The sequence below is a fragment of the Mustela nigripes genome, chromosome 10, assembly GCF_022355385.1.
Source record: "Mustela nigripes isolate SB6536 chromosome 10, MUSNIG.SB6536, whole genome shotgun sequence".
Taxonomy (NCBI): Eukaryota; Metazoa; Chordata; class Mammalia; order Carnivora; family Mustelidae; genus Mustela; species Mustela nigripes.
Genome location: NC_081566.1, coordinates 51,974,314 through 51,993,580, shown reverse-complemented (window position 1 = coordinate 51,993,580; position 19,267 = coordinate 51,974,314). Strand labels below are relative to the sequence as shown.

At 37.9% G+C, this 19,267-nt stretch overlaps 1 protein-coding gene across 2 annotated transcripts in view; it reads right to left on the bottom strand.

The window, feature by feature from the left end:
- The window catches only part of KCTD3 (potassium channel tetramerization domain containing 3), a 49,680-nt gene that overhangs the window by 22,066 nt on the left and 8,347 nt on the right, over nucleotides 1-19,267 (bottom strand). For both annotated transcript variants that reach the window (XM_059413330.1, XM_059413331.1), the window contains exons 5-10: nucleotides 16,874-16,932; nucleotides 16,520-16,600; nucleotides 15,431-15,571; nucleotides 14,922-15,012; nucleotides 9,967-10,157; nucleotides 997-1,112 (exon numbers count right to left, since the gene is read on the bottom strand). In XM_059413330.1, the coding sequence (XP_059269313.1) occupies nucleotides 997-1,112; nucleotides 9,967-10,157; nucleotides 14,922-15,012; nucleotides 15,431-15,571; nucleotides 16,520-16,600; nucleotides 16,874-16,932 (679 nt within the window). The remainder of the gene's footprint in view (nucleotides 1-996; nucleotides 1,113-9,966; nucleotides 10,158-14,921; nucleotides 15,013-15,430; nucleotides 15,572-16,519; nucleotides 16,601-16,873; nucleotides 16,933-19,267) is intronic.

Below are 19,267 nucleotides of genomic sequence, written 5' to 3'. Positions count from 1 at the left end.
ACTGTGGAAAACAGAAAGGAGGTTTCTCGAAAGATTAAAAACAGAATGACTATGTGATCGAGCAATTCCACTTCTGGGTATGTATCTGAAGTAAATGAAAACACTAACTCAGAAAGCTATCTGCACCCCCATGTTCACCACAGCATTATTTAAAACAGCGAAGATAAAGAAACAGCCTAAGTGTCCATCAATGGATGAAGAGATAAAGAGATAAAGAACATGTAGTATACAATGGAATACTACTCAACCACACACACACACAAAAGAAATCATGTCATTTACAATAATATGAATGGACCTTGAGGGCATTATGCCTAATGAAATAAGTCAGACAAAGACAAATTCCTATGATCGACTTAAGTAGAATCTAAAAACAAACAAGTAAACAAAACAAAATAAAAACCAATCAATAGACAAAACAGTCCAGTAGTTGCCAGAGGCACCGGGTGGAGGATGGGCCAAATGGGTGTAGGGAATCAAATGATACAAGCTGCCAAAAAAAAAAAAAAAAAAAAAAAAAAAAGGTCAGTGCCTGGCTGGCTCAGTACACAGAGCATGGGACTCTTGATCTCCAAGGTTGTGAGCTCAAGCCCCACAATGGGTGTGGAGCCTACTTGGGGTGGGGGGGGGGAATACGAACTTCCAATTATAAAATAATTCATGGGGATGTAATGTACAGCACGACAACCATAGTTAGTACTGTATATCTAAAAGTTTCTAAGAGAACAAATCTTAAAAATTCCCATCCTAAGAAGGAAAAAACGATATAACTGAATATGGTGAAAGATGTTAACTAGACTTATCGTGATCATTTTGCGATATACACAAATTACCAAATCATTATGCTATACATTTGAAACTAATATATGTTGATTATACCTCAAAAGAAAATAAGTAAATAAGACACTATGAATTCCACAAAAATAAAGCAAATACATAATCAGCACGACTTTCAGAAACACTTTCATGTCTGCAAATGCGTCAGTTAAAACTAACCTGCCAGTGCTGAGTGACGGCATTCCACACTCCCACTTTCCCCGTGTGACTCGTAGCCACCAGCTGGTTACCGATAAAGAAGAGCGCATCTACAGGAACGCCAAGGCTGAACACTCCTTAAATGACAACAAAAAATAAAGAGGTTAAATAGTCACTATCTTTAGAATTATTCAAAACCCAGATTAGAAACACTGTGAAGGTGACAATTTAAACTTGTTTTCATTTCCGTAAGTGACATGCTAGACACTTTGGGGACCAAAACCAAGAAACTCAGTAAGCTCTTAGCAGTTTGCACAACTGACACAGATAAAATCTGCCCTGAGGAATCTCACACTGATAAAATACCGTATTATCTGAAGCTGTGGTTCCTACACTTGGGTGACCATCAAAATAACCGGGTGGATTTATAGTGAGTAAAATAAAAAAAAATCCTAAGATTCACCCAAGGCCTGCTAAATCAGAAAACCCACTACATTTTTATAAAATCTGTAAGAGATTTAGCTACAGCTTGCTAATGAAGTAGGAACCACTGATCTAAAGACACAGACTTAGCACCCTCAACCATCTAGAATGTTTCCAGAAATCTGGACATACACATACACAGAAAGGAAAAAAAAAAAATCTTACTAAAAAAAAAAAAAAAAAAAAAAAAAAAATTTTACTAAAAAAAAAAAAAAAAAACATTCAGGACTTTACTCAGAATTTTAAACTCCTTGGTTCCCAGCACTGCAGATTTCAATTTAATCCATTTTAGTAGGCCATGGAATTAAGCAACATGAGAAGACAGGGTATTACTAGGTACTTACAGTTTAAAAGAGAAAAAATCGCAAACAACCAATTACAACATAAATCCAGCAACAGCTGAAGGATGCACAAGGTTAAGCAACATCACAAGGAGTAAATGGGGTAAGAAAAATGGGTTTTAAGATATTTCATAGAAAAGAAGCCACCTGAGTTGAATTTTTTTTAAAGCAGAATGGTTCATCGAACGGGGGTCGGGAATGGACAAGCCCAGGGAATGAAGGAGGGGGGAGAGGGCTGCAGGTGACGGGGCTGTAAGGAGCAAATATCCCCATTAATAGCAAAGACTCGGGAATATTTAAAGGAGGGAATTCTAGGGTCACCCTGGTATGGCATTATGTCCCTTTACAGTTGTTTCTGGACAATACATAATAGGAACACAAGTGACCTAAGGCTTTGAAGACTCATGGGAAGAACCAAACCAATTAATTTCAACTGCGCATGTATTGAAAGCGTAAGCCAGAAAAGATAACTGATTTCTTTTGACTATTAAACCAGTGCAGGGTATTTCTCTTTCTGTTCAGAACTTTACCACATACAAGACAAAGCCAGCAGCAATAAAAAACACCTTGAAAATTCTTAACCAGGGTTGCCTGGCTGGCTCAGTCAGCGCAGCGTGACTCCTGCTATGAGGGGTTTTGAGTTCAAGCTCTGTATTGAGTGTAGAGATATCTTAAAAATAAACCTCCCCTCCCCAAAAAAATTCTTAAAAAAAAGAAAAAGAAAAAATTTTTTTTTTCTTTTTTTCAAGAATTTATTTGTTTATTTGACACAGAGAGAGCGATCACAAGTAGGTAGAGACACAGGCAGAGAGAAAGAGAAGAAGCAGGCTACCTGCCGAGCAGAGAGCCTGATGCAGGGCTCGATCGCTGGACCCTGAGACCATGACCTGAGCTGAAGGCAGAGACTTTAACCCACTGAGCCACCCATGTGCCCCAAGAAAAGAAAATTCTTAAACAATCTGGAAAAACCCAGGCTTGTAGCAGGAGGAAAACTGATAAATACCAGGGAAGGGGGTGGGGGGGGGGAGGGAGCTAAGTATGCTATGAACGTTTTCTATATATTTTTAAAAATTTATGTAAAATGTGCATTTATACACATGAATTATACCATCTCAGACCAACTGGTAAACAAACAAACAAACAACAACAAAAACCCAGCAAAATAACACACAACACACACACACAAAACTAATAAACTCTTTAGCCAGATTAGCTGAGAAATAAGCTTACCACTTCAAAGCAGAAAATCATCATTTCACACCCAATTTTAGGAAGTCTTTTAATCTTGATGCCAAACAATGGTTCAGAACAGGTGAAACCAACCATACTCAGGACTATGGCCCACGTGAAAGGCAGAAATAAAAAACAAGAAAACCAACTACTAACATCTAACATTACTCTAGAGAAGGATGAGGTTCTGGGAAATCAAGGAAGACATTCTGAATGATCTCAAGAAATTTCAAGTGTCACTCCTACTTAGGCTCAACGATCTTGGCCACTATCCACAGGGAAGACACAGTACAAGTAATGACAAGTTCCTGTCTTCGGGGACCCTTTCAGCAGAATATTGCTTAGAGCAGCAACCCCGCAGTGCTGCCTTATACAGGTTATCATGAAAGCAGCCCAGCCTCTGGAAGCGCTCTATCACGGACATAGCAGCCCTCGCAATTTTCTTTGGATGGTGTTGTCAAGTTCTGAAGAACATTTGTAATAATAAATGGTTTCTTTTACTGGACATGAACAAATTACTATGCACCATCTCATAACATAGCGGCCTACCACACTGGCCTTTAAAACAAAGCAAGGCACAAAACCTCCTTCCCTTACGGGTCTGTTACAAGTGGCTACTTGAAAAAAAGGAAGAAAAAAAAAAATAAATCACCACTTAATTTCTCTCTGTATAATTACCAGGGTATCATAATTTGAATACATAACAGTAAAACTTTTTTTTTTAAAGATTTAATTTATTTATTTGACAGAGAGAGACAACACAAATAGGCAGAGAGGCAGGCAGAGAGAGAGAGGGGGAAGCAGGCTCCCTGCTGAGCAGAGAGCCCGATGCGGGACTCGATCCCAGGACCCTGAGATCATGACCTGAGCCGAAGGCAGAGGCTTAACCCATTGAGCCACCCAGACGCCCCCATTAAAACTTTTTTTTCCCTCAAGTTGTCAGGGAGGATTTCCGCTGCCACTCATGATGCAGTAAAAACGGCATCCGATGATTCCTCACGGGGCGACAACAACAAAGTGGCCCGAGTCCATGAGGCAGCTGTTTTAGACACTGGACAACGGGCAGCAGAAGGCTGCAAGCTGGGAAACCGCCGAGAGAAGGCCTGCATTCACCCACATGGAGGTGAGACTCCAGGGCAGACTGATGCTCTCCCTGAATGGAAGAGGCAGAGACCAGCGTGTGCAGCAGCTGAGGGGCCGAGAACCTGTGAGCGAGGCAGGAAGGAGGGGCAAGGGCACGAGGACGGGGGTGGGGACGGCACAGAGGTCGCACAGGGGACACCAAAAATGTCTCCAGACATTTCCACATGCTCCCTGGGGGTTTCCTATGCCTTCACAGAGGCCGGACTGCACCTGGGCAGGGGAAGCATCCCCCAAAATAGGACAAAGAGGCTGTCACAGGACTGAGCGCTGAGCGGAGATAACAGAGGTTATGACACAGGCAGACGCCAGTAGTTCCAGCTCGGTAGGAATGGAGAACCCCTGCTGAACACCTCAGACATTCCCCAGTAAAGACTCCGAAAACCCAACACTTTAGTAGGAGTAAAGGCCACACCCCTTAAAAGGAGTCAAGCCCTGAAATAAATGAGCAGAGGGAGGCTACCTCCCCTTAACAAAGCATAACAAGCCAAGCAGGATCAGGAAGATCCTCCAGCAATGTAACTGCCTGCCGGGACAAAACTCACATATTTTAAAGGAAGACGATATTCCATGTCCCCTATATAATGTATCATGCAAATGACCAGCATAAAATCAAAACTTCCTAGACATGTAAAGCAGAAAAATGTGACCCAAAATAAAACTATGACATGATCCAGATATTGGAATTAAAGTAAAAAAAAAAAAAAACCAAAACCTGAAACAGCTTTAATGAACATGTTAGATTTAATAAAAAGTAGACGGTAATGAGTAAAAAGATAAGAAATCTCAGGAGAGAAACAAACTAAAATGGAATCGAGACTTCATTTTAGAGCTTAAAAGTCCTGTATCTCGAACAAAAAACTCAATAGCTAGGCTTAACTTCAGAGTGAATACTGAAGAAAACAGGCAAAATACATTAAAGACAGATAAAAAATTTTATCTAAAGAATGAGGAGTAAAGAAATAGAAAACAACAACCAATCAGTGCTTCAGTGATCTCAAGGCCAGTATCAAGTGGTCTGAAAGAGAACTGGGTCCTAAAAAGAAGAAAGAAGGAGAAGAGAGAAGAGAAAGGGACAGGCCTTGGAGTGAAGGGGGAAGCGAGGGAGGAAGCCAGGGAGACCCGGACACTGGGAACTCCCTTAGCCGTGCCAATCAGACGGTCTCCAGACATTTTCCACATGCTCCCAGGGGATCATATTACCCCCTGGTTGCAAACCTCTAATCTGGAATATATAAAGAACTATTACAAATCAATAACAGGATGACAAACTCATAAAAAGAGAACAATGACTTAAAGCCACTTCCCAAAGGAAATAATACAAATGGCCAATAAGCACATGAAAAGATGCTCGGTATCATTCGTCAACAGGGAAATGTAATTAAAACCACCATTAAAATCACTGCATACTCATCCCATACCCAGCTAGCAGAAATGTAGAATAGTGCACCTGCTTTGGACACAAGTGTGTAAGTTTCTTCTAACACTAAACATACACTTTTCATATGATTCAGAATTTCCACTGCTAGGTATTTACCTTGAGAAAACCTATTCACAAAACAAAAAGAAAACATGTCCAGGGAAAGACTTTTTCTTGGATTCCTAACACCTCTGCATTGGAAATAAACCAAATGTCCACCAACACATAAATGGACGAACAAATTCTGGCACAATAATTCAAGGGAATATTACTCAGCAATAATTAAAAAAAAAAAAAAAGGACCACCGATACATACAACAATAGGGATCAATTTCAGAAACACTGTGTTCAATGAAAGAAGCCACACACAAAAGAATACATGCCCTGTATTTCCATTCATGAAATTCCAGACAAGGCAAATCTAATCCATGATGACAAAAAACCTCAAGTATGTATACAATGGGGTTTATGCTGAACACCTGCTTTCCTTTTGGAAATCTGGACCCTTAGTATGTGCTAGGCAGAGGGTGCCTCTGTGTGAGCTCCAGGAAAAAACGTGGGCACCAAGTGTCTAATGAGCTTCTCTGGTAGCCACTACACAGGCAGTGTTACAAATCACTGCTGGAGAAATATTTCTAGTTTCCATTAGACTTCACCCTCCATGTCTTTATGCTGATTTTGCTTGTATGTTTTTGTTGTAAGAAATCGTAACTCAAAGTAGCTCTTGCTGAATGAATCCTGTGAGTCCTCCGAGCAAATCATTGAACCTGGAAGTGGTCTTAGGGACCCCTCACACAAACATAATTCTGAAGTTCAAGAGGAGGGGTTCAGATGAGATACACGAACATGCAAGTCATCAGCACACAAAGGGCAAAGCCATTCGTCTATGATATCACTAACAATAAATACGAAAGAAAGATGAAATCCAAGGACTGAACTCTGGGGCACACCAACATTGTGAAATCAGTCGAATGAGGAAGAACTATTAAAAGAACCGAGAAGTAGGATAAAAATCAGGACTACAAGGTATCCTGGAAGCCAAAGGAGGAAAGACTCCAAGAAGAATCAGTAACTGTATCAAATGTACCAGGTGACTGCTCTGAAGTTTTAATGAGAGGAGACTTAGCCGAGAACAGACCACAGGCAGTACGAACTAGAGCAGTTTTCCGAAGTGGTATGGGCGAAAGAACGATTAGATCAACTTCAAAAAAGAACAGAAGCAGCGGACAGAGAAACAAGACCAGGTCACTCTTATCTTCTGCTTCGGGAAAAGAGAAAAATGGAGCAAGAACTGGAAGAGACGGGAGGGTAGTTTTGTAGTTATTCTTCACAGAGAATTACAGCATGGTTGTGTGCTGGGGGAAATGATCCAAGAGTGAGACGCTTTCACAATGAAGGAGAATGAAGAAACAGCTAGTGGAACAATGTCTCTGCACAGGTGAGAGCAAACAGGATCTAGTCTACAGCTAAATACAAAGAGCTGGCCTTAGATCAAAGCAGAGACCATTTAATCACAGGGACGAACAGGACAATAGAGTCCAATAAATGATCTTAAAATCCAGATTTTCCTTGAGCCTACAAAAAAACAACAAGAAAAGTTGCTATAATCTCTATAATTTCATTTTTGTCCAATAAATTATCTTAAAATCCAAATTTTCCTTGAGCCTACAAAGAAACACAACAAGAAAATAAGTACATTTTGCTGTGTTTTGCAATATTACTATTAAAAATGCTCTGGAAACTTTCGTGAGTGTTTTGTTGTTGTTGTAGTTTTAAGATTTTACTTATTTATTTGACAGAGAACGCACAAGCAGGGGGATCTAGAGGCAGAGAGAGAGGGTGAAGAAGGCAGAGCAGGGAGCCTGATACAGGGCTCCATCCCAGGACCCTGAGATCACAACCTGAGCCGAAGGCAGAGGCTTAACCCACTGAGCCACCCAGATGCACCAACTTTCATAAATTTTTAAAATTTATCTGTAACTGTTTAAAACATTTTAAAATAAATTTATTTTAATACATTTTTCATCTACTTATTGAAGACTTTTGGCTTCAAAACCGAAACACTAGAACAGGTGCCTGCTCAACCCACAGCGGCAGCACCCAAGCCTAAGGGCCAACAGATATACGTGACCTGGAAGGGGGACTGGGCCAACACTGAGCCAAGCAGGAAATAAATATTAGAAATATTAAAATATAAAATATAAAAATTACCTTTCCCTTAACTTTATAGTTTGCACTATGCAACAGGACATTTTTGCATACTGTTGTAATGCTAGTTGTGGGTTCACGGAGACCAAATATTCAGAGTTTAAAGAAAAAAAAAAACTTTAAATGAAGATGTGAAAAAAGTCTTTAAAAGCCAGAAACTGTTCTAAAATTTCACCCTGAGAATGAAAAAGGCCCTGAAGCACCTGCCAGGGTTAAGTCACGGCACCCCGGCGTCTGGAGAGGCGTGCACCACCGCTGCGAAGCCACGACAGCCTTGAAACGTGACAACGCCGATGCCTGCTAGATGGGAGGTCAGTAAAAGAGGTCACCGCGCTGCCTCTCTGCCGTCACACAGGAAGGCCCTGAATTAAAGATGTGGCAGACGTGATACCTTGTCAGCAGGACTACAAACAGATGAATACCCGGTCACAGCTGACCCTGGTATGCTACTTCTATTAATCTGGCATCAGCACCAGGCGGTCACTAAAGATCTTTTGCGTGAATGTTTGGCCACAAACACATGTGGTGTTGAAATATTCCAAGTGTTCAAAACTTTCATGAATCTCAGGCTTTCCCCTAAAACATCCGTGTTGACAGCTGCACTGACGGCGCAAAGCAGCGTCGATGAGAACGGTAGGCATCGTAGCACAAATGAAATGAGGGGAACCAAACGGTTCAGTAACCTTCCGAGTCTGTCACACACTCTCAAGGAAAGAAAATGAGGCCAGTTTAACTTCAGAATGTCCTTGATGAAGCAGTGTGTACAAAAATTTGTACTAACTCTTAATTTAGTAAACACTGAATCTTAATTTGGCATGTGTTCTTACTATTCTGTGTGACTAAGTATTACGTGTCAAGAAAAAGAATCTTCTGGACACTGGAGCCGAGAGCTAACCTAGCTGTTCTTTTCACAGAACACCATTTTTATTTGAAAGGATGACAAATTCTAATTCAGATTTGAGTACTTGGTAGACGTTCCTTAAAAGTGAACCAAGTAAGCTTTTATTTCAATGATAAAAATTCAATGTTTCAAGTAAAAATTAGAATTTTGGAAAACTTATCTGCCACAGTCAACGTGATGGTTTCCCAATACATTAGAATTCAGGGATGTGGTCAGTGGCTATAGTAATTAAGTGTGATTTGGGGTTTTTTTTTGGGGGGGGATATTATACAATGAAAGATATCAACATTTGGAAGATCTACATAACTCAGTAAACCAACATTTTCTAAACGACCAATGCATGATGTCACAAAATCATGCATGGATAAAAGATGCGTTCAAAGTATAAAATAGACTAATGAATTTCAACAGTATGCAAAATTCACTGACATGATTTCATATATGTTTATGACAGTAGCAAAAAAGAATGTCCATGGTTATCTGAAAAGACTGTAAAAATGTCTTTTCCAACTACATATCTGCATAAATCCAAATTTTCTTCATAAGGTTCAACCAAAAAACAAAATGCAGCACACAAATCCACAAACAGGCACCAGAAATCAATAAAATTTTGAAGAGATTTACAAAGCTATAAACCAATGGCACTCTTCTCACAAATGTTTTTGGAAAACAAAGCTATTTTTCATTAAAATGTTATTCGTGTTACCATGCAATGGGTTTATTTTTGCTATTTTTAAACTAATTAATACATATTTATAAAAATTTCAGTCTTAATTCCCATTATGCTAAGTAACAGTAGATATAATCTACACAAGCAAACTCTCTTATTGGTCCTGAATGACATTTTAAGAGTACAAAGTAGTTCTGAGATTAAAAGGTTTGGGCACATCTGGTCGCAAAGCAACAAAGGAGGAAAAGCAAGAAAGTTATTTACCCATCTTCAGGCCCTAAAGTGTGAGGAACTGGAGAGAAAGCAGTCATCACTAACCGGGATCCAGGAAAAGCACATTCTCATGAAGCAGCCAGGTTTCAGCTAGAGCATATTGGTAAAAAAGATTCTACCCTCGCTCCTGAAACACTAACTTTTTTCCCCTCTTCCAGAATTTTCCTCTCCTATGGGGTGGTCCTATTCCCACTGAACCCTGGCAAGATGATGTAGCAGCTCTAAGTAACAGTCCAGGTTAGTTCTTGTAAGATGGGCAATCCTTCTTAAACTTCAGAATACTCGATGTACCAGCAAAATGTAGCATAAACAAGATTTTCCCTACCAATTTCACTTCCGCTCCCTCCATCCTGGACACTCCATAAGATGATGCTACTCTCTGAAGCAACAGCAACCATTTTGTCTTTGTCTCCATGTGGACCTCCAACCACTTTTGCATTTAAAGCTACTCGCTCAATAGTCCAGTCCAAATATGGACTCGTAAACACTTGTTGCCATCCTGAAGATTCTTTGATTCTGTTAAGCAAGAATGGAAACGTAAGTTAGACTCCGCAGCAATTAAGCAAATACAAAGAAATGTACCAAAAAATTCAATCACAGCTATATTTATTAAATATAAAATTTTGCCAATGTATTTCCTCTACAAAGCCAGACCGTTACTCCTAAGCTACCTTGTATTTATCCACACAGGACATATAAAGCACTTAAAAAGAAACTAGAGTTCTGTATTTCTCCAAAGAAAAGTTCAGAGTTTTAAGAGCTAAAATAAAATAAAGTAAAAAATAGCTTTTACTTTACTACACAGAAAAGTGCTACCATCACCATCTATCGATAGAAATGGTCAATAAAAATCAGAATTTTAGGATAATTATTATTCCTTTTAGTTAATCAATCAGTTATTCAGTCATTTACCGAAACTACCTGCAATCAACCCATTATTTTTTTGGTACTTCAGATAATAGGGTAACAGTCTCTCCAGGCAAATCAAGATAAAGGAGTAATCTGGTATACCACTACACATTCTAATATCCTGGGCAACCAGGATAAATGTAAAATGTAGGGCTTTGGAAACCCTTAGATTTTAAAGGTTTCTTCTTAAATGAAAAAATTTCATGAGCCTATTGATTCCCCATAAATAAAGGCCTACCAAGGTTCAGATTTGCAGTTCAGTGAATATAAATACTTTTTAATATTTAATTTCTGAAAAACATACTGATAAATTTTTAATAATTTCTTCTGCCTTATCTGAATTTAAGTCTTTCGGGCACATATTCTGCATGATTACACAGCCAACCCTCATACATTCAGAACTTAAGAGTTATGCAATCACAACAATGGATGATGTAAAGTTTAACAAGGGAGTATCTATTTTTAGTTACCGAACAAATATGCAAACAAAACTGTAAAGCTTTTATTTGCCTTACCTAAAGAGAATAAACACCCGTGAGGAGAATAAGTACTCATTTATATAATACCTGACATATTCATCGCAAAAAACAAACTTCAGTATTCATAAATGATGGCTACCTAAAGACCTAAATGGAATCACTTCAGCTTCATTTTTGTGTAAAAATGTATGCTAAAGTAATATAACCACAATTCACAAAAAAATGCAATTTGGCCTTATTAATTTCAGTAACTAATGATTTCCTTAACTTCAAAGGAACACACAGAAACTGTGTAATTTTTTTTAAGAAAGTGTACAATTTTTCCTAAGCATTGTATGATCTGCAATTACCCACTTTGGCCACCAGATGGGATCTGTTATGACCACCGAATGGAAATAATCATTTAAAATAAGCTAAACATTTACAAGCACTGAGGTAAGAAACATAGGCGCTCTTAGGAACTCCCAAACTGGGCACGAAGCAGGAACTGCCAGCACTTCAAGAATAATGAATATACACTGTACGTGGATGCAAGCACATACCAGACTCTCAACAGTGTCTAATAAAGAGATGCTGCATTGATTTAATGAGGTGAATGATGTGGTTTTGTGATCATTAATTAGAAATATAACAAAACTGTATGTGATCTAATCTTTCGCAGAGATTCTACTTCAAAGTTATCTTTACAGAAATTAAGATATTATAAAATAAAGAGATGCCAAAAAGAATAAAAGGTATCAGGACAATGTATTTGAAAGTATTATAACAATTAGAAAATCTAACTCTATTGATATGATACCTTTGTTTTTTTTTTTTTTTTTTTTTTTTAAAGATTTTATTTATTTACTTGAGAGAGAGACAGTGAGAGAGAGCATGAATGAGGAGAAGGTCAGAGAGAGAAGCAGACTCCCCATGGAGCTGGGAGTCCGATGCGGGACTCGATCCCGGGACTCCAGGATCATGACCTGAGCCGAAGGCAGTCGTCCAACCAACTGAGCCACCCAGGCGTCCCTACCTTTGTTTTTAAGTTAAAATTAAATACCAAGATTAAAAAAATGTATGCTTTATGATATTCCATACAAATAATACAAAACTGAAAATACATAAAACAAGACAGAATGAGCTCTGAACAGCACTCCATCTCTTTTCCTCACTCCTGCCCAGTGAACCAACACTATGAAATCAGGACGGCTATGCACCTTCCACATCATAATCTTAAAGAAATACAGTGGGGGAGTCATGTCCAACAGCGTTCTGAAACTTAATGCAAACATAATGTACATCAAATTGTATGGGAATAGATAAAATATATCAGAAAAACAGAAGACAATCTAAAATTAGACCCAAGTATACATATAAATATAAAGTAAAATAAAGAAGGGCGTTCAAATTCAATATATAAGGTAATTTATGTGATAAATAACTAGAACATAATTAGTTACTACCCACTTGGAAGAAAAGAAATGAGATTCCTAAATCTCACACCATAAACCAAAAGTAAACTCTACATGGATTAAACGTCTAAAAAGAAATACAAGCTCCAGGAGGGCAGCAATTTATAACTCCTCTCTGGGGCGCCTGGGGCACAGTTAGGCAAGTGACCAACTCTTGGTTTTGGCTCAGGTCATGATCTCAGGGTCCTGAGGTCACGGCCAATGTGGAGCCCCATGTCCGTTCTGGTCTGGTCGGGCTCTGGGCTCAGCATGGAATCTCCTCCCTCTCGTGATCTCTCTTTCTCTCAAATAAGACTTTGGGGAAAAAAAAGGAAACAACTCTTCATTAATAAATATATAGAAAAATAAAGCCTGAGAATGTAGAAAATTAGTGAATCTAGGTGAGAACATACTGGGGTTCCATGTACTGTTTCATTTTTTAGGGTTTTAAATTTATTAATACAAAAAGCTGTGGAAAAACAACTGTGGAAAAGATTATGCTATTTAAAGAACTGGAGTATTTCTTCTGAAATCTTTTTATTGCCACTGTGTTAAATGATTTAACTGTACATGAGGAAATGTAATATATCCTCAATTGTTTTCCTTTGTCACTATGCATATTAGTCTGTCATCAGTGACATCCAGTGAAAGCAAAGGTAGGTCATGGTCAAAAGCAAACGCAAAGAATGGAAGATGTAACAACATCCTTCTTTTTGTATTTGTCATTCAGTGAGTAAAACTTCGTGTAATTTAACTGCATGCCTCTGTGCCTCTGTCTGGCAAGTAGCAATCTTTAGCACTGCTGAGCCGTAACAAAAGTTACACCTGGATTCATTATAACTGTTTCATAATTCCTCTGGAACTCCTCATCAACAAAAATATGTATATAGTATTAGCAAATTAAAAAGTAAAGTCTAAAACAGTTTTCTCCATTTAGATCCGTAAGTTAAGTTCAAAACACTTCCTAAGGGAAAAAATCCTTCTCTCACATCAGTCTTGCTTCATATGGAAGTCATCCCCCCCAAGACCCAAAGTTATTTCCATAGGATTTGCTAACTGGAATAAAAACACAGAATGCTCTCAAAACGAAAAGTTGGCACTGAATCCCTACTGCAATGAAAACATAAAGCAGAGATTACCATTACAAAAGGCTTTTTTACACACAAGGCAAACCTACCACAAACTTAGATTAAAAAAATAAATCTGGATTCTGTTTTTTCTTTTTTAAGATTTTATTTACGTATTTATTTGACAGACAAAGATTACAATTAGGCAGAAAGGCAGGCAGAGAGAGAGGGGAAAGCAGGCCCCACGCTGAGCAGGGAGCCCGATGTGGGGCTCGATCCCAGGACCCTGGGATCATGACCTGAGCCGAAGGCAGAGGCTTTACCCCACTGAGCCACCCCAGGGGCCCCTAAATCTGGATTCTTAAAATGCATTTATAAACTTGAGAAGACCTATTAAATATTTTTACCCTATTATGGCTCTTTTTTCTTATCTAAACTCAACAGTGACAAAATGTTTATATATTATTTTATTTTTCAGCACTTAAGTGGGATCATAGTCTAAGCTAGAATATCACAACCATTTATGTGCTTCTACACCATTCTGTCATCATAACATTGTCTGCAGTGATTCTGAACTAAGAATCCTACCCCTTCCCCAATTTAAAAACAAAAATCACTGGTCTATACTCTTCCTCATTCTCTTTTAGTTTCTGAGAATGCAAGAATTAATAAAACCCAACTGTGTCTATGTGAGCCTTTATAGATATAGATATATATTATAGATATAGATATATATTTTAACATTATAGATATTAAACTGTATCACTTATCCCCACAACTGTCTTGCTTCACTACCTCATTCCCAACTATTTGGTAGTCATGACCACTGCAGAGTCTCACTACCCCCAAGTATAGAGTACAAAAGACTGAAATCATTATTCACAGAAAATCACAGGGCTCACATTAATAATTCTGCCTCGTCATTTAGTACAACAGTTATGTGATTCAGAGGTTGTATATAATAAGCAAAAAAAAAGTAACTTCTGGTGCGCCTGGGTGGTTCAGTGGGTTAAAGCCTCTGCCTTTGGCTCAGGTCATGATATCCTGGGATCGAGCCCCGCATCGGGCTCTCTGCTCAGCAGCGAGCCTGCTTCCCCCTCTCTTCCTGACTCTCTGCCCACTTGTGATCTCTGTCTGTCAAATAAATAAATAAAATCTTAAAAAAAAAAAGGAAATTCAAGATAGCTTAGTTGTATCGGTTGATAGCCAGTGGGAAACAGACAAAGGCTCTCTGTAAATCTTACCATTAGCTATAAAAATTAAGAGATACAGAAGTAGGCAAGATATGCAGGAAAAAAAAATGACAAGCAACTCTTAAGTCTGTAACTATAAAATCACAGTTATTAAAACCACCCTCTCTCCACAAGCAAACAATTACTAATTATACAGTACCTGTAACATACAGCAAAATGGGCATATGCAGCTACGATCCAGTTGTGATGGCCAGCAACTATCAGCACCTTTCGTGGATCCACAGGAAATCCTGTTGGTTTTCGAAAAAGAAATACTTTATGTTCTCAAGCAGGGGATGCTAAAATATGGCCCATGGGCTGATTCTAGGCTTCTGCCTGTTTGGATAAAGTTTTGCTGAAAGAGACATGCACATCTGTTGTTGTCCCTGGCTGTTTCCACGCTGCAATGGCCGAGTTGAACAGTTCGGACAGAGCCGAAATGTTTACAGTCTGTTTCTTTACATAAAAAGTTTGCCAATTCCTAGAGGTTGAGAGCAAACAGATCACCACACACTTCTGAAATAAAAATTATGTTCTACAAGACTTTTCAAGATATGAATGTTAAAAAGAAAGATGAGGCAAAAATTACATTTTTAAAAAATAATTACTCAATGTCACTCAGAACAAAAAACATATGCATTTTTGTCTATTTCTGCGGCGTTTGCTTACCTAGCCGCACAGTCTCTTCTCCTGTTCCAGAGAGAGCAGGCTGGGCGCCGTTCCCCTGAGCTTCACCTTCCGTGGAATTCAGGCCATTCCTAGAACCAGCAGAGGACCTAGTTGTGCTGTTTATTTTACGACTGGGGATACCTATAAAAAGACACAGTAAGATAAATTTATTTCTAAGTTCCACCTACTAAAAATTTAAAATTTTATACGGTAACAAAGAAATATACAAATGTGAATTTCAAAGAAATATACAAATGTGAATTTCATCATAGCCAAAACGTATCTTCCATTATAGCAATTTATTGCAAATAATTACCATTAAAAACAACAAAATGAAAATGAATTAAGTTCTTTCAACAGATTTTCTGATATTTGACGTCACATGTGATAAATAAAATGAAGATTTATCATATTGCATTTCATTTCTACTACCTAGCTCTACGTTACTGAACTCAATCATTAATTCATTCAGTCTATCTCCAGTGTTTGCATTTACCGTCTGGCAGCTTTGTGTGAGGTACAACTTAATCACGGCAACTTCTTTACAGCTCATTGTCAAATGTCTTTTATTTGCCAGGGCAGTCTTTTTTGGAAGGAAATCTTGCTCGGAAGCCCACCTTAACACAGGTAAAGGCAGACTCTATTAACGGACCAAGGTTGGGACGGGGCTAACACACGATTCACTGCCTCTCCCATACACTGACCTATTTCTGCAGAGCTCCTGGGGTTCTACCAAAAGGACAACTGACTGACAACCAGTGCTCTGATATCGGGGTTGGCAAACAATGGGCCACGGCTGTTTATGTCAATAAAGCTGTACTGGTTGCAGCCATTTATTTCCATAGAGTGTATGGCAGAACTGAGCTTGTAGTTCACAAGCCTGTCTGGCCTTTTACAGAAAAGAAAAAGTCTGGCACATCCCCGTTCTAACATACAGTATGACGTCTGTTAAATTTGAAGCTCGCAACATTTCCAGTATATTTTTACGTGAGAAACTCAATAATCAAAACAGAGATTTTCTAATATACATGTTTGTACTGGCTTACAGATAAAAACCATTTTTTAAAAGACTAAATCAATGAGAAGTACCTGGCGGAGGCAAGTAACCGTGGAAAAGGACACTGCCGCAAGACGAGCGCTCCAACTCCTCACATAAGAGAAGCCTTCTTACTGAAAACATTTCAAAGCAAACTTGTCAAGAGTACATGCAAACAGAAAAACAGCACTCCATTTTTATCTTCTCTAGTTCAAAAGGATAAGGAAAGAAAAGGGAAATGCTTAAGTTAAATCAACGGACATCTATTTACTATGGAAAACCACAAAAAGTAAGCACACTGAACTAGTCCGTCAAAAAACAGGACCTAGTATAAAATATATTTCATTAGGCAAGTTTGCTACATGAAAGGTCAAATCATAAATATAAAATATCAGGACAACACATACCTAATGGAGTGATTCCATAAAATTCTGCTTCATGCCTGAGAACATTAATACTCACTCCCCTACAAAGAAAAACCAGATAAATGATATATATCCCCCAGTAGCAGCAACTTGGATTATCATCTGAAGCAGAAGATGAAGTACTAGGTTCTTAATGTGAAAAAAATATAAGGCTTTAAAACTTACTTTATTCCTAGTATCTTCAGTCATTTTAAAATGTCTAAATAAAAAACTGCATGCCAAGAAAAACATTTCCTTACATAAAAACCATTCCTATGCAGATGAATTGGATGACTTAGAGATTAGGGCTTCAAAGGTCTAGTGTAAGTTAATTATCAGTAAGTACCTAATAAGGCAAATGAGTAGAAATCATTCTTGTATGGCATTAATCGCTTTTCTATTTTCATAGTAATTATTTCTACACATATTTTAAGTGCCCCAATTATGCTGCAAAGCTCCCTACAAGCGTGACCTCCTTGTATTTTTGTATACCTCACATAGTGCTTATATATAATAAATGTAATAAATATTTATTGAACAAAGAACTTCAGATAAGTGGTTCTCCTCTCATTAGAACAAAAATAAAAGCAAACTATAAAGTAAGAGGAGGGGGTAAAAAAGACTAGCCTTAGAAAGAGTTAGGCTAACCAGAAGATGTTATAGTACAGTCAAATAATATGAAAACAAAGAGTAAAAACAACAGAAAATTAAGAGTTTACGATACTTAAGGAAAAAAAAGAGTTTACAATACTAATGATTCATTTTAGGTTTCAGTTATAATTTGTCCTTACTTAAAAAATATTAACTGGAGAGAAATGAGTCAGCATCACTACAGACTCCATGGAAATTAAAAGGACAATAAAAGAGTACCATGAACAATTCTATTCCCACAAGCTGATAACCTAGATGAAATGGACCTGGACCAATTCCTTTAAAGACACAATTTGCCAAAACTCACCCAAGAAGAGACAATCTGAGTAGATCTATATCTACTAAAAGAACTGAATCAATAATAATAATCGTCCAAAACAAAAAGTAACATACCCAGAACGACTCACTTGTGAATTTTACCAAACATTTAAGGAAGGAATCATACCAATTCTCGAAAATCTCCTTCAGAGGAAAGAAACAAGGGAATACTTCTTAACTCATTTTATGAGGCCAGCATTGAGCTAATACCAAAGCCAAAGACGTTATAAGAAAACTACAGACTAGTATCTCTCATGAACACTGATGTAAAAATTCTCAACAATGCCATACGGCAAGAAAGTGGAATAAAGGCACACAGAGTGGAAAAGAAGACATACAATGGTTATTCACAGATGGCATGATTATCTGTGTAGAAAAATCCAAAAACGTAGATAAAAATCTCCTGGAACTAATAAATGATTATAGTAAGGTTGCAGAATACAAGGCTAGTATAAAGAAGTCAATTGCTATGTACCAATAATGAACAATGGAATTTAAAACTAAGAACACAAGACTACTTATGTTGGCAGCAATAAATAAATAAATAAATAGTTATAAATCTAACAAAAACTTTGTAAGATCTATATGAAGCAAACTACAAAACTCTAGAGAACAAATTCAAAGAACTAAACAAACAGAAAGGTATTCCATGTTCATGGATTGAATATTCAGTATTTTGAAGATGTCAGTTCCTCTGAACTTCATCTAAAATTCAATTAAATCCTAATCAAAATTCTATCAAGTTATTTTATGGATAATGACAAATTGATTCTAAAGTTTATATGAAGAGTCAAGTCCCCCCAATAGGAGAATAAAACTGGAGGACTGCCAGTACCCACTCAAGATTTACCGTAAAGCTAATAGTAATCAAAGCAGTGTGGTATTGGTGAAAGAAAAGGTAATCTGAAAAGTCAACATACTGTATTTTTCCCAATATATTACTTTCTAGAAAAGAAGCTAATAAAAAGATCAATGACTGCACAGAGTGGGGATCAACAGGCAGAGCACAAAAGATTTTTAGGGTAGTGAAAACACTTTGCATATTAAAATGATGGACATGGGTCATTATACACTTGTCTAAACCCACAGGATGCACAACACCCGGAGTTAACTATAACATAAACTACGAGTTTTCTGTGGTTATGGTGTTGATAGTGAGAGAGACTACGTATGTGTGGGACTAGAGCAGGAAATACGTGGGAGATCTCTTTTCTTACTCTCAATTTTGTTGTAAACCTGAAACTGCTCTGAAAAAGTCTTACAAGAAAAAAAAAAATCCCTGTGTTTAATAAACATATGCAACTGCAGTGTTAAATTGCTTTTATTGGTCACTGGTTGTTACTGGTTTAACACAGAAACAGTTAAACCTTTCTTACTCTAGTTCAATACCCTCTGTATTAACAGTAGAGTAGACTGGCTAATTACAAG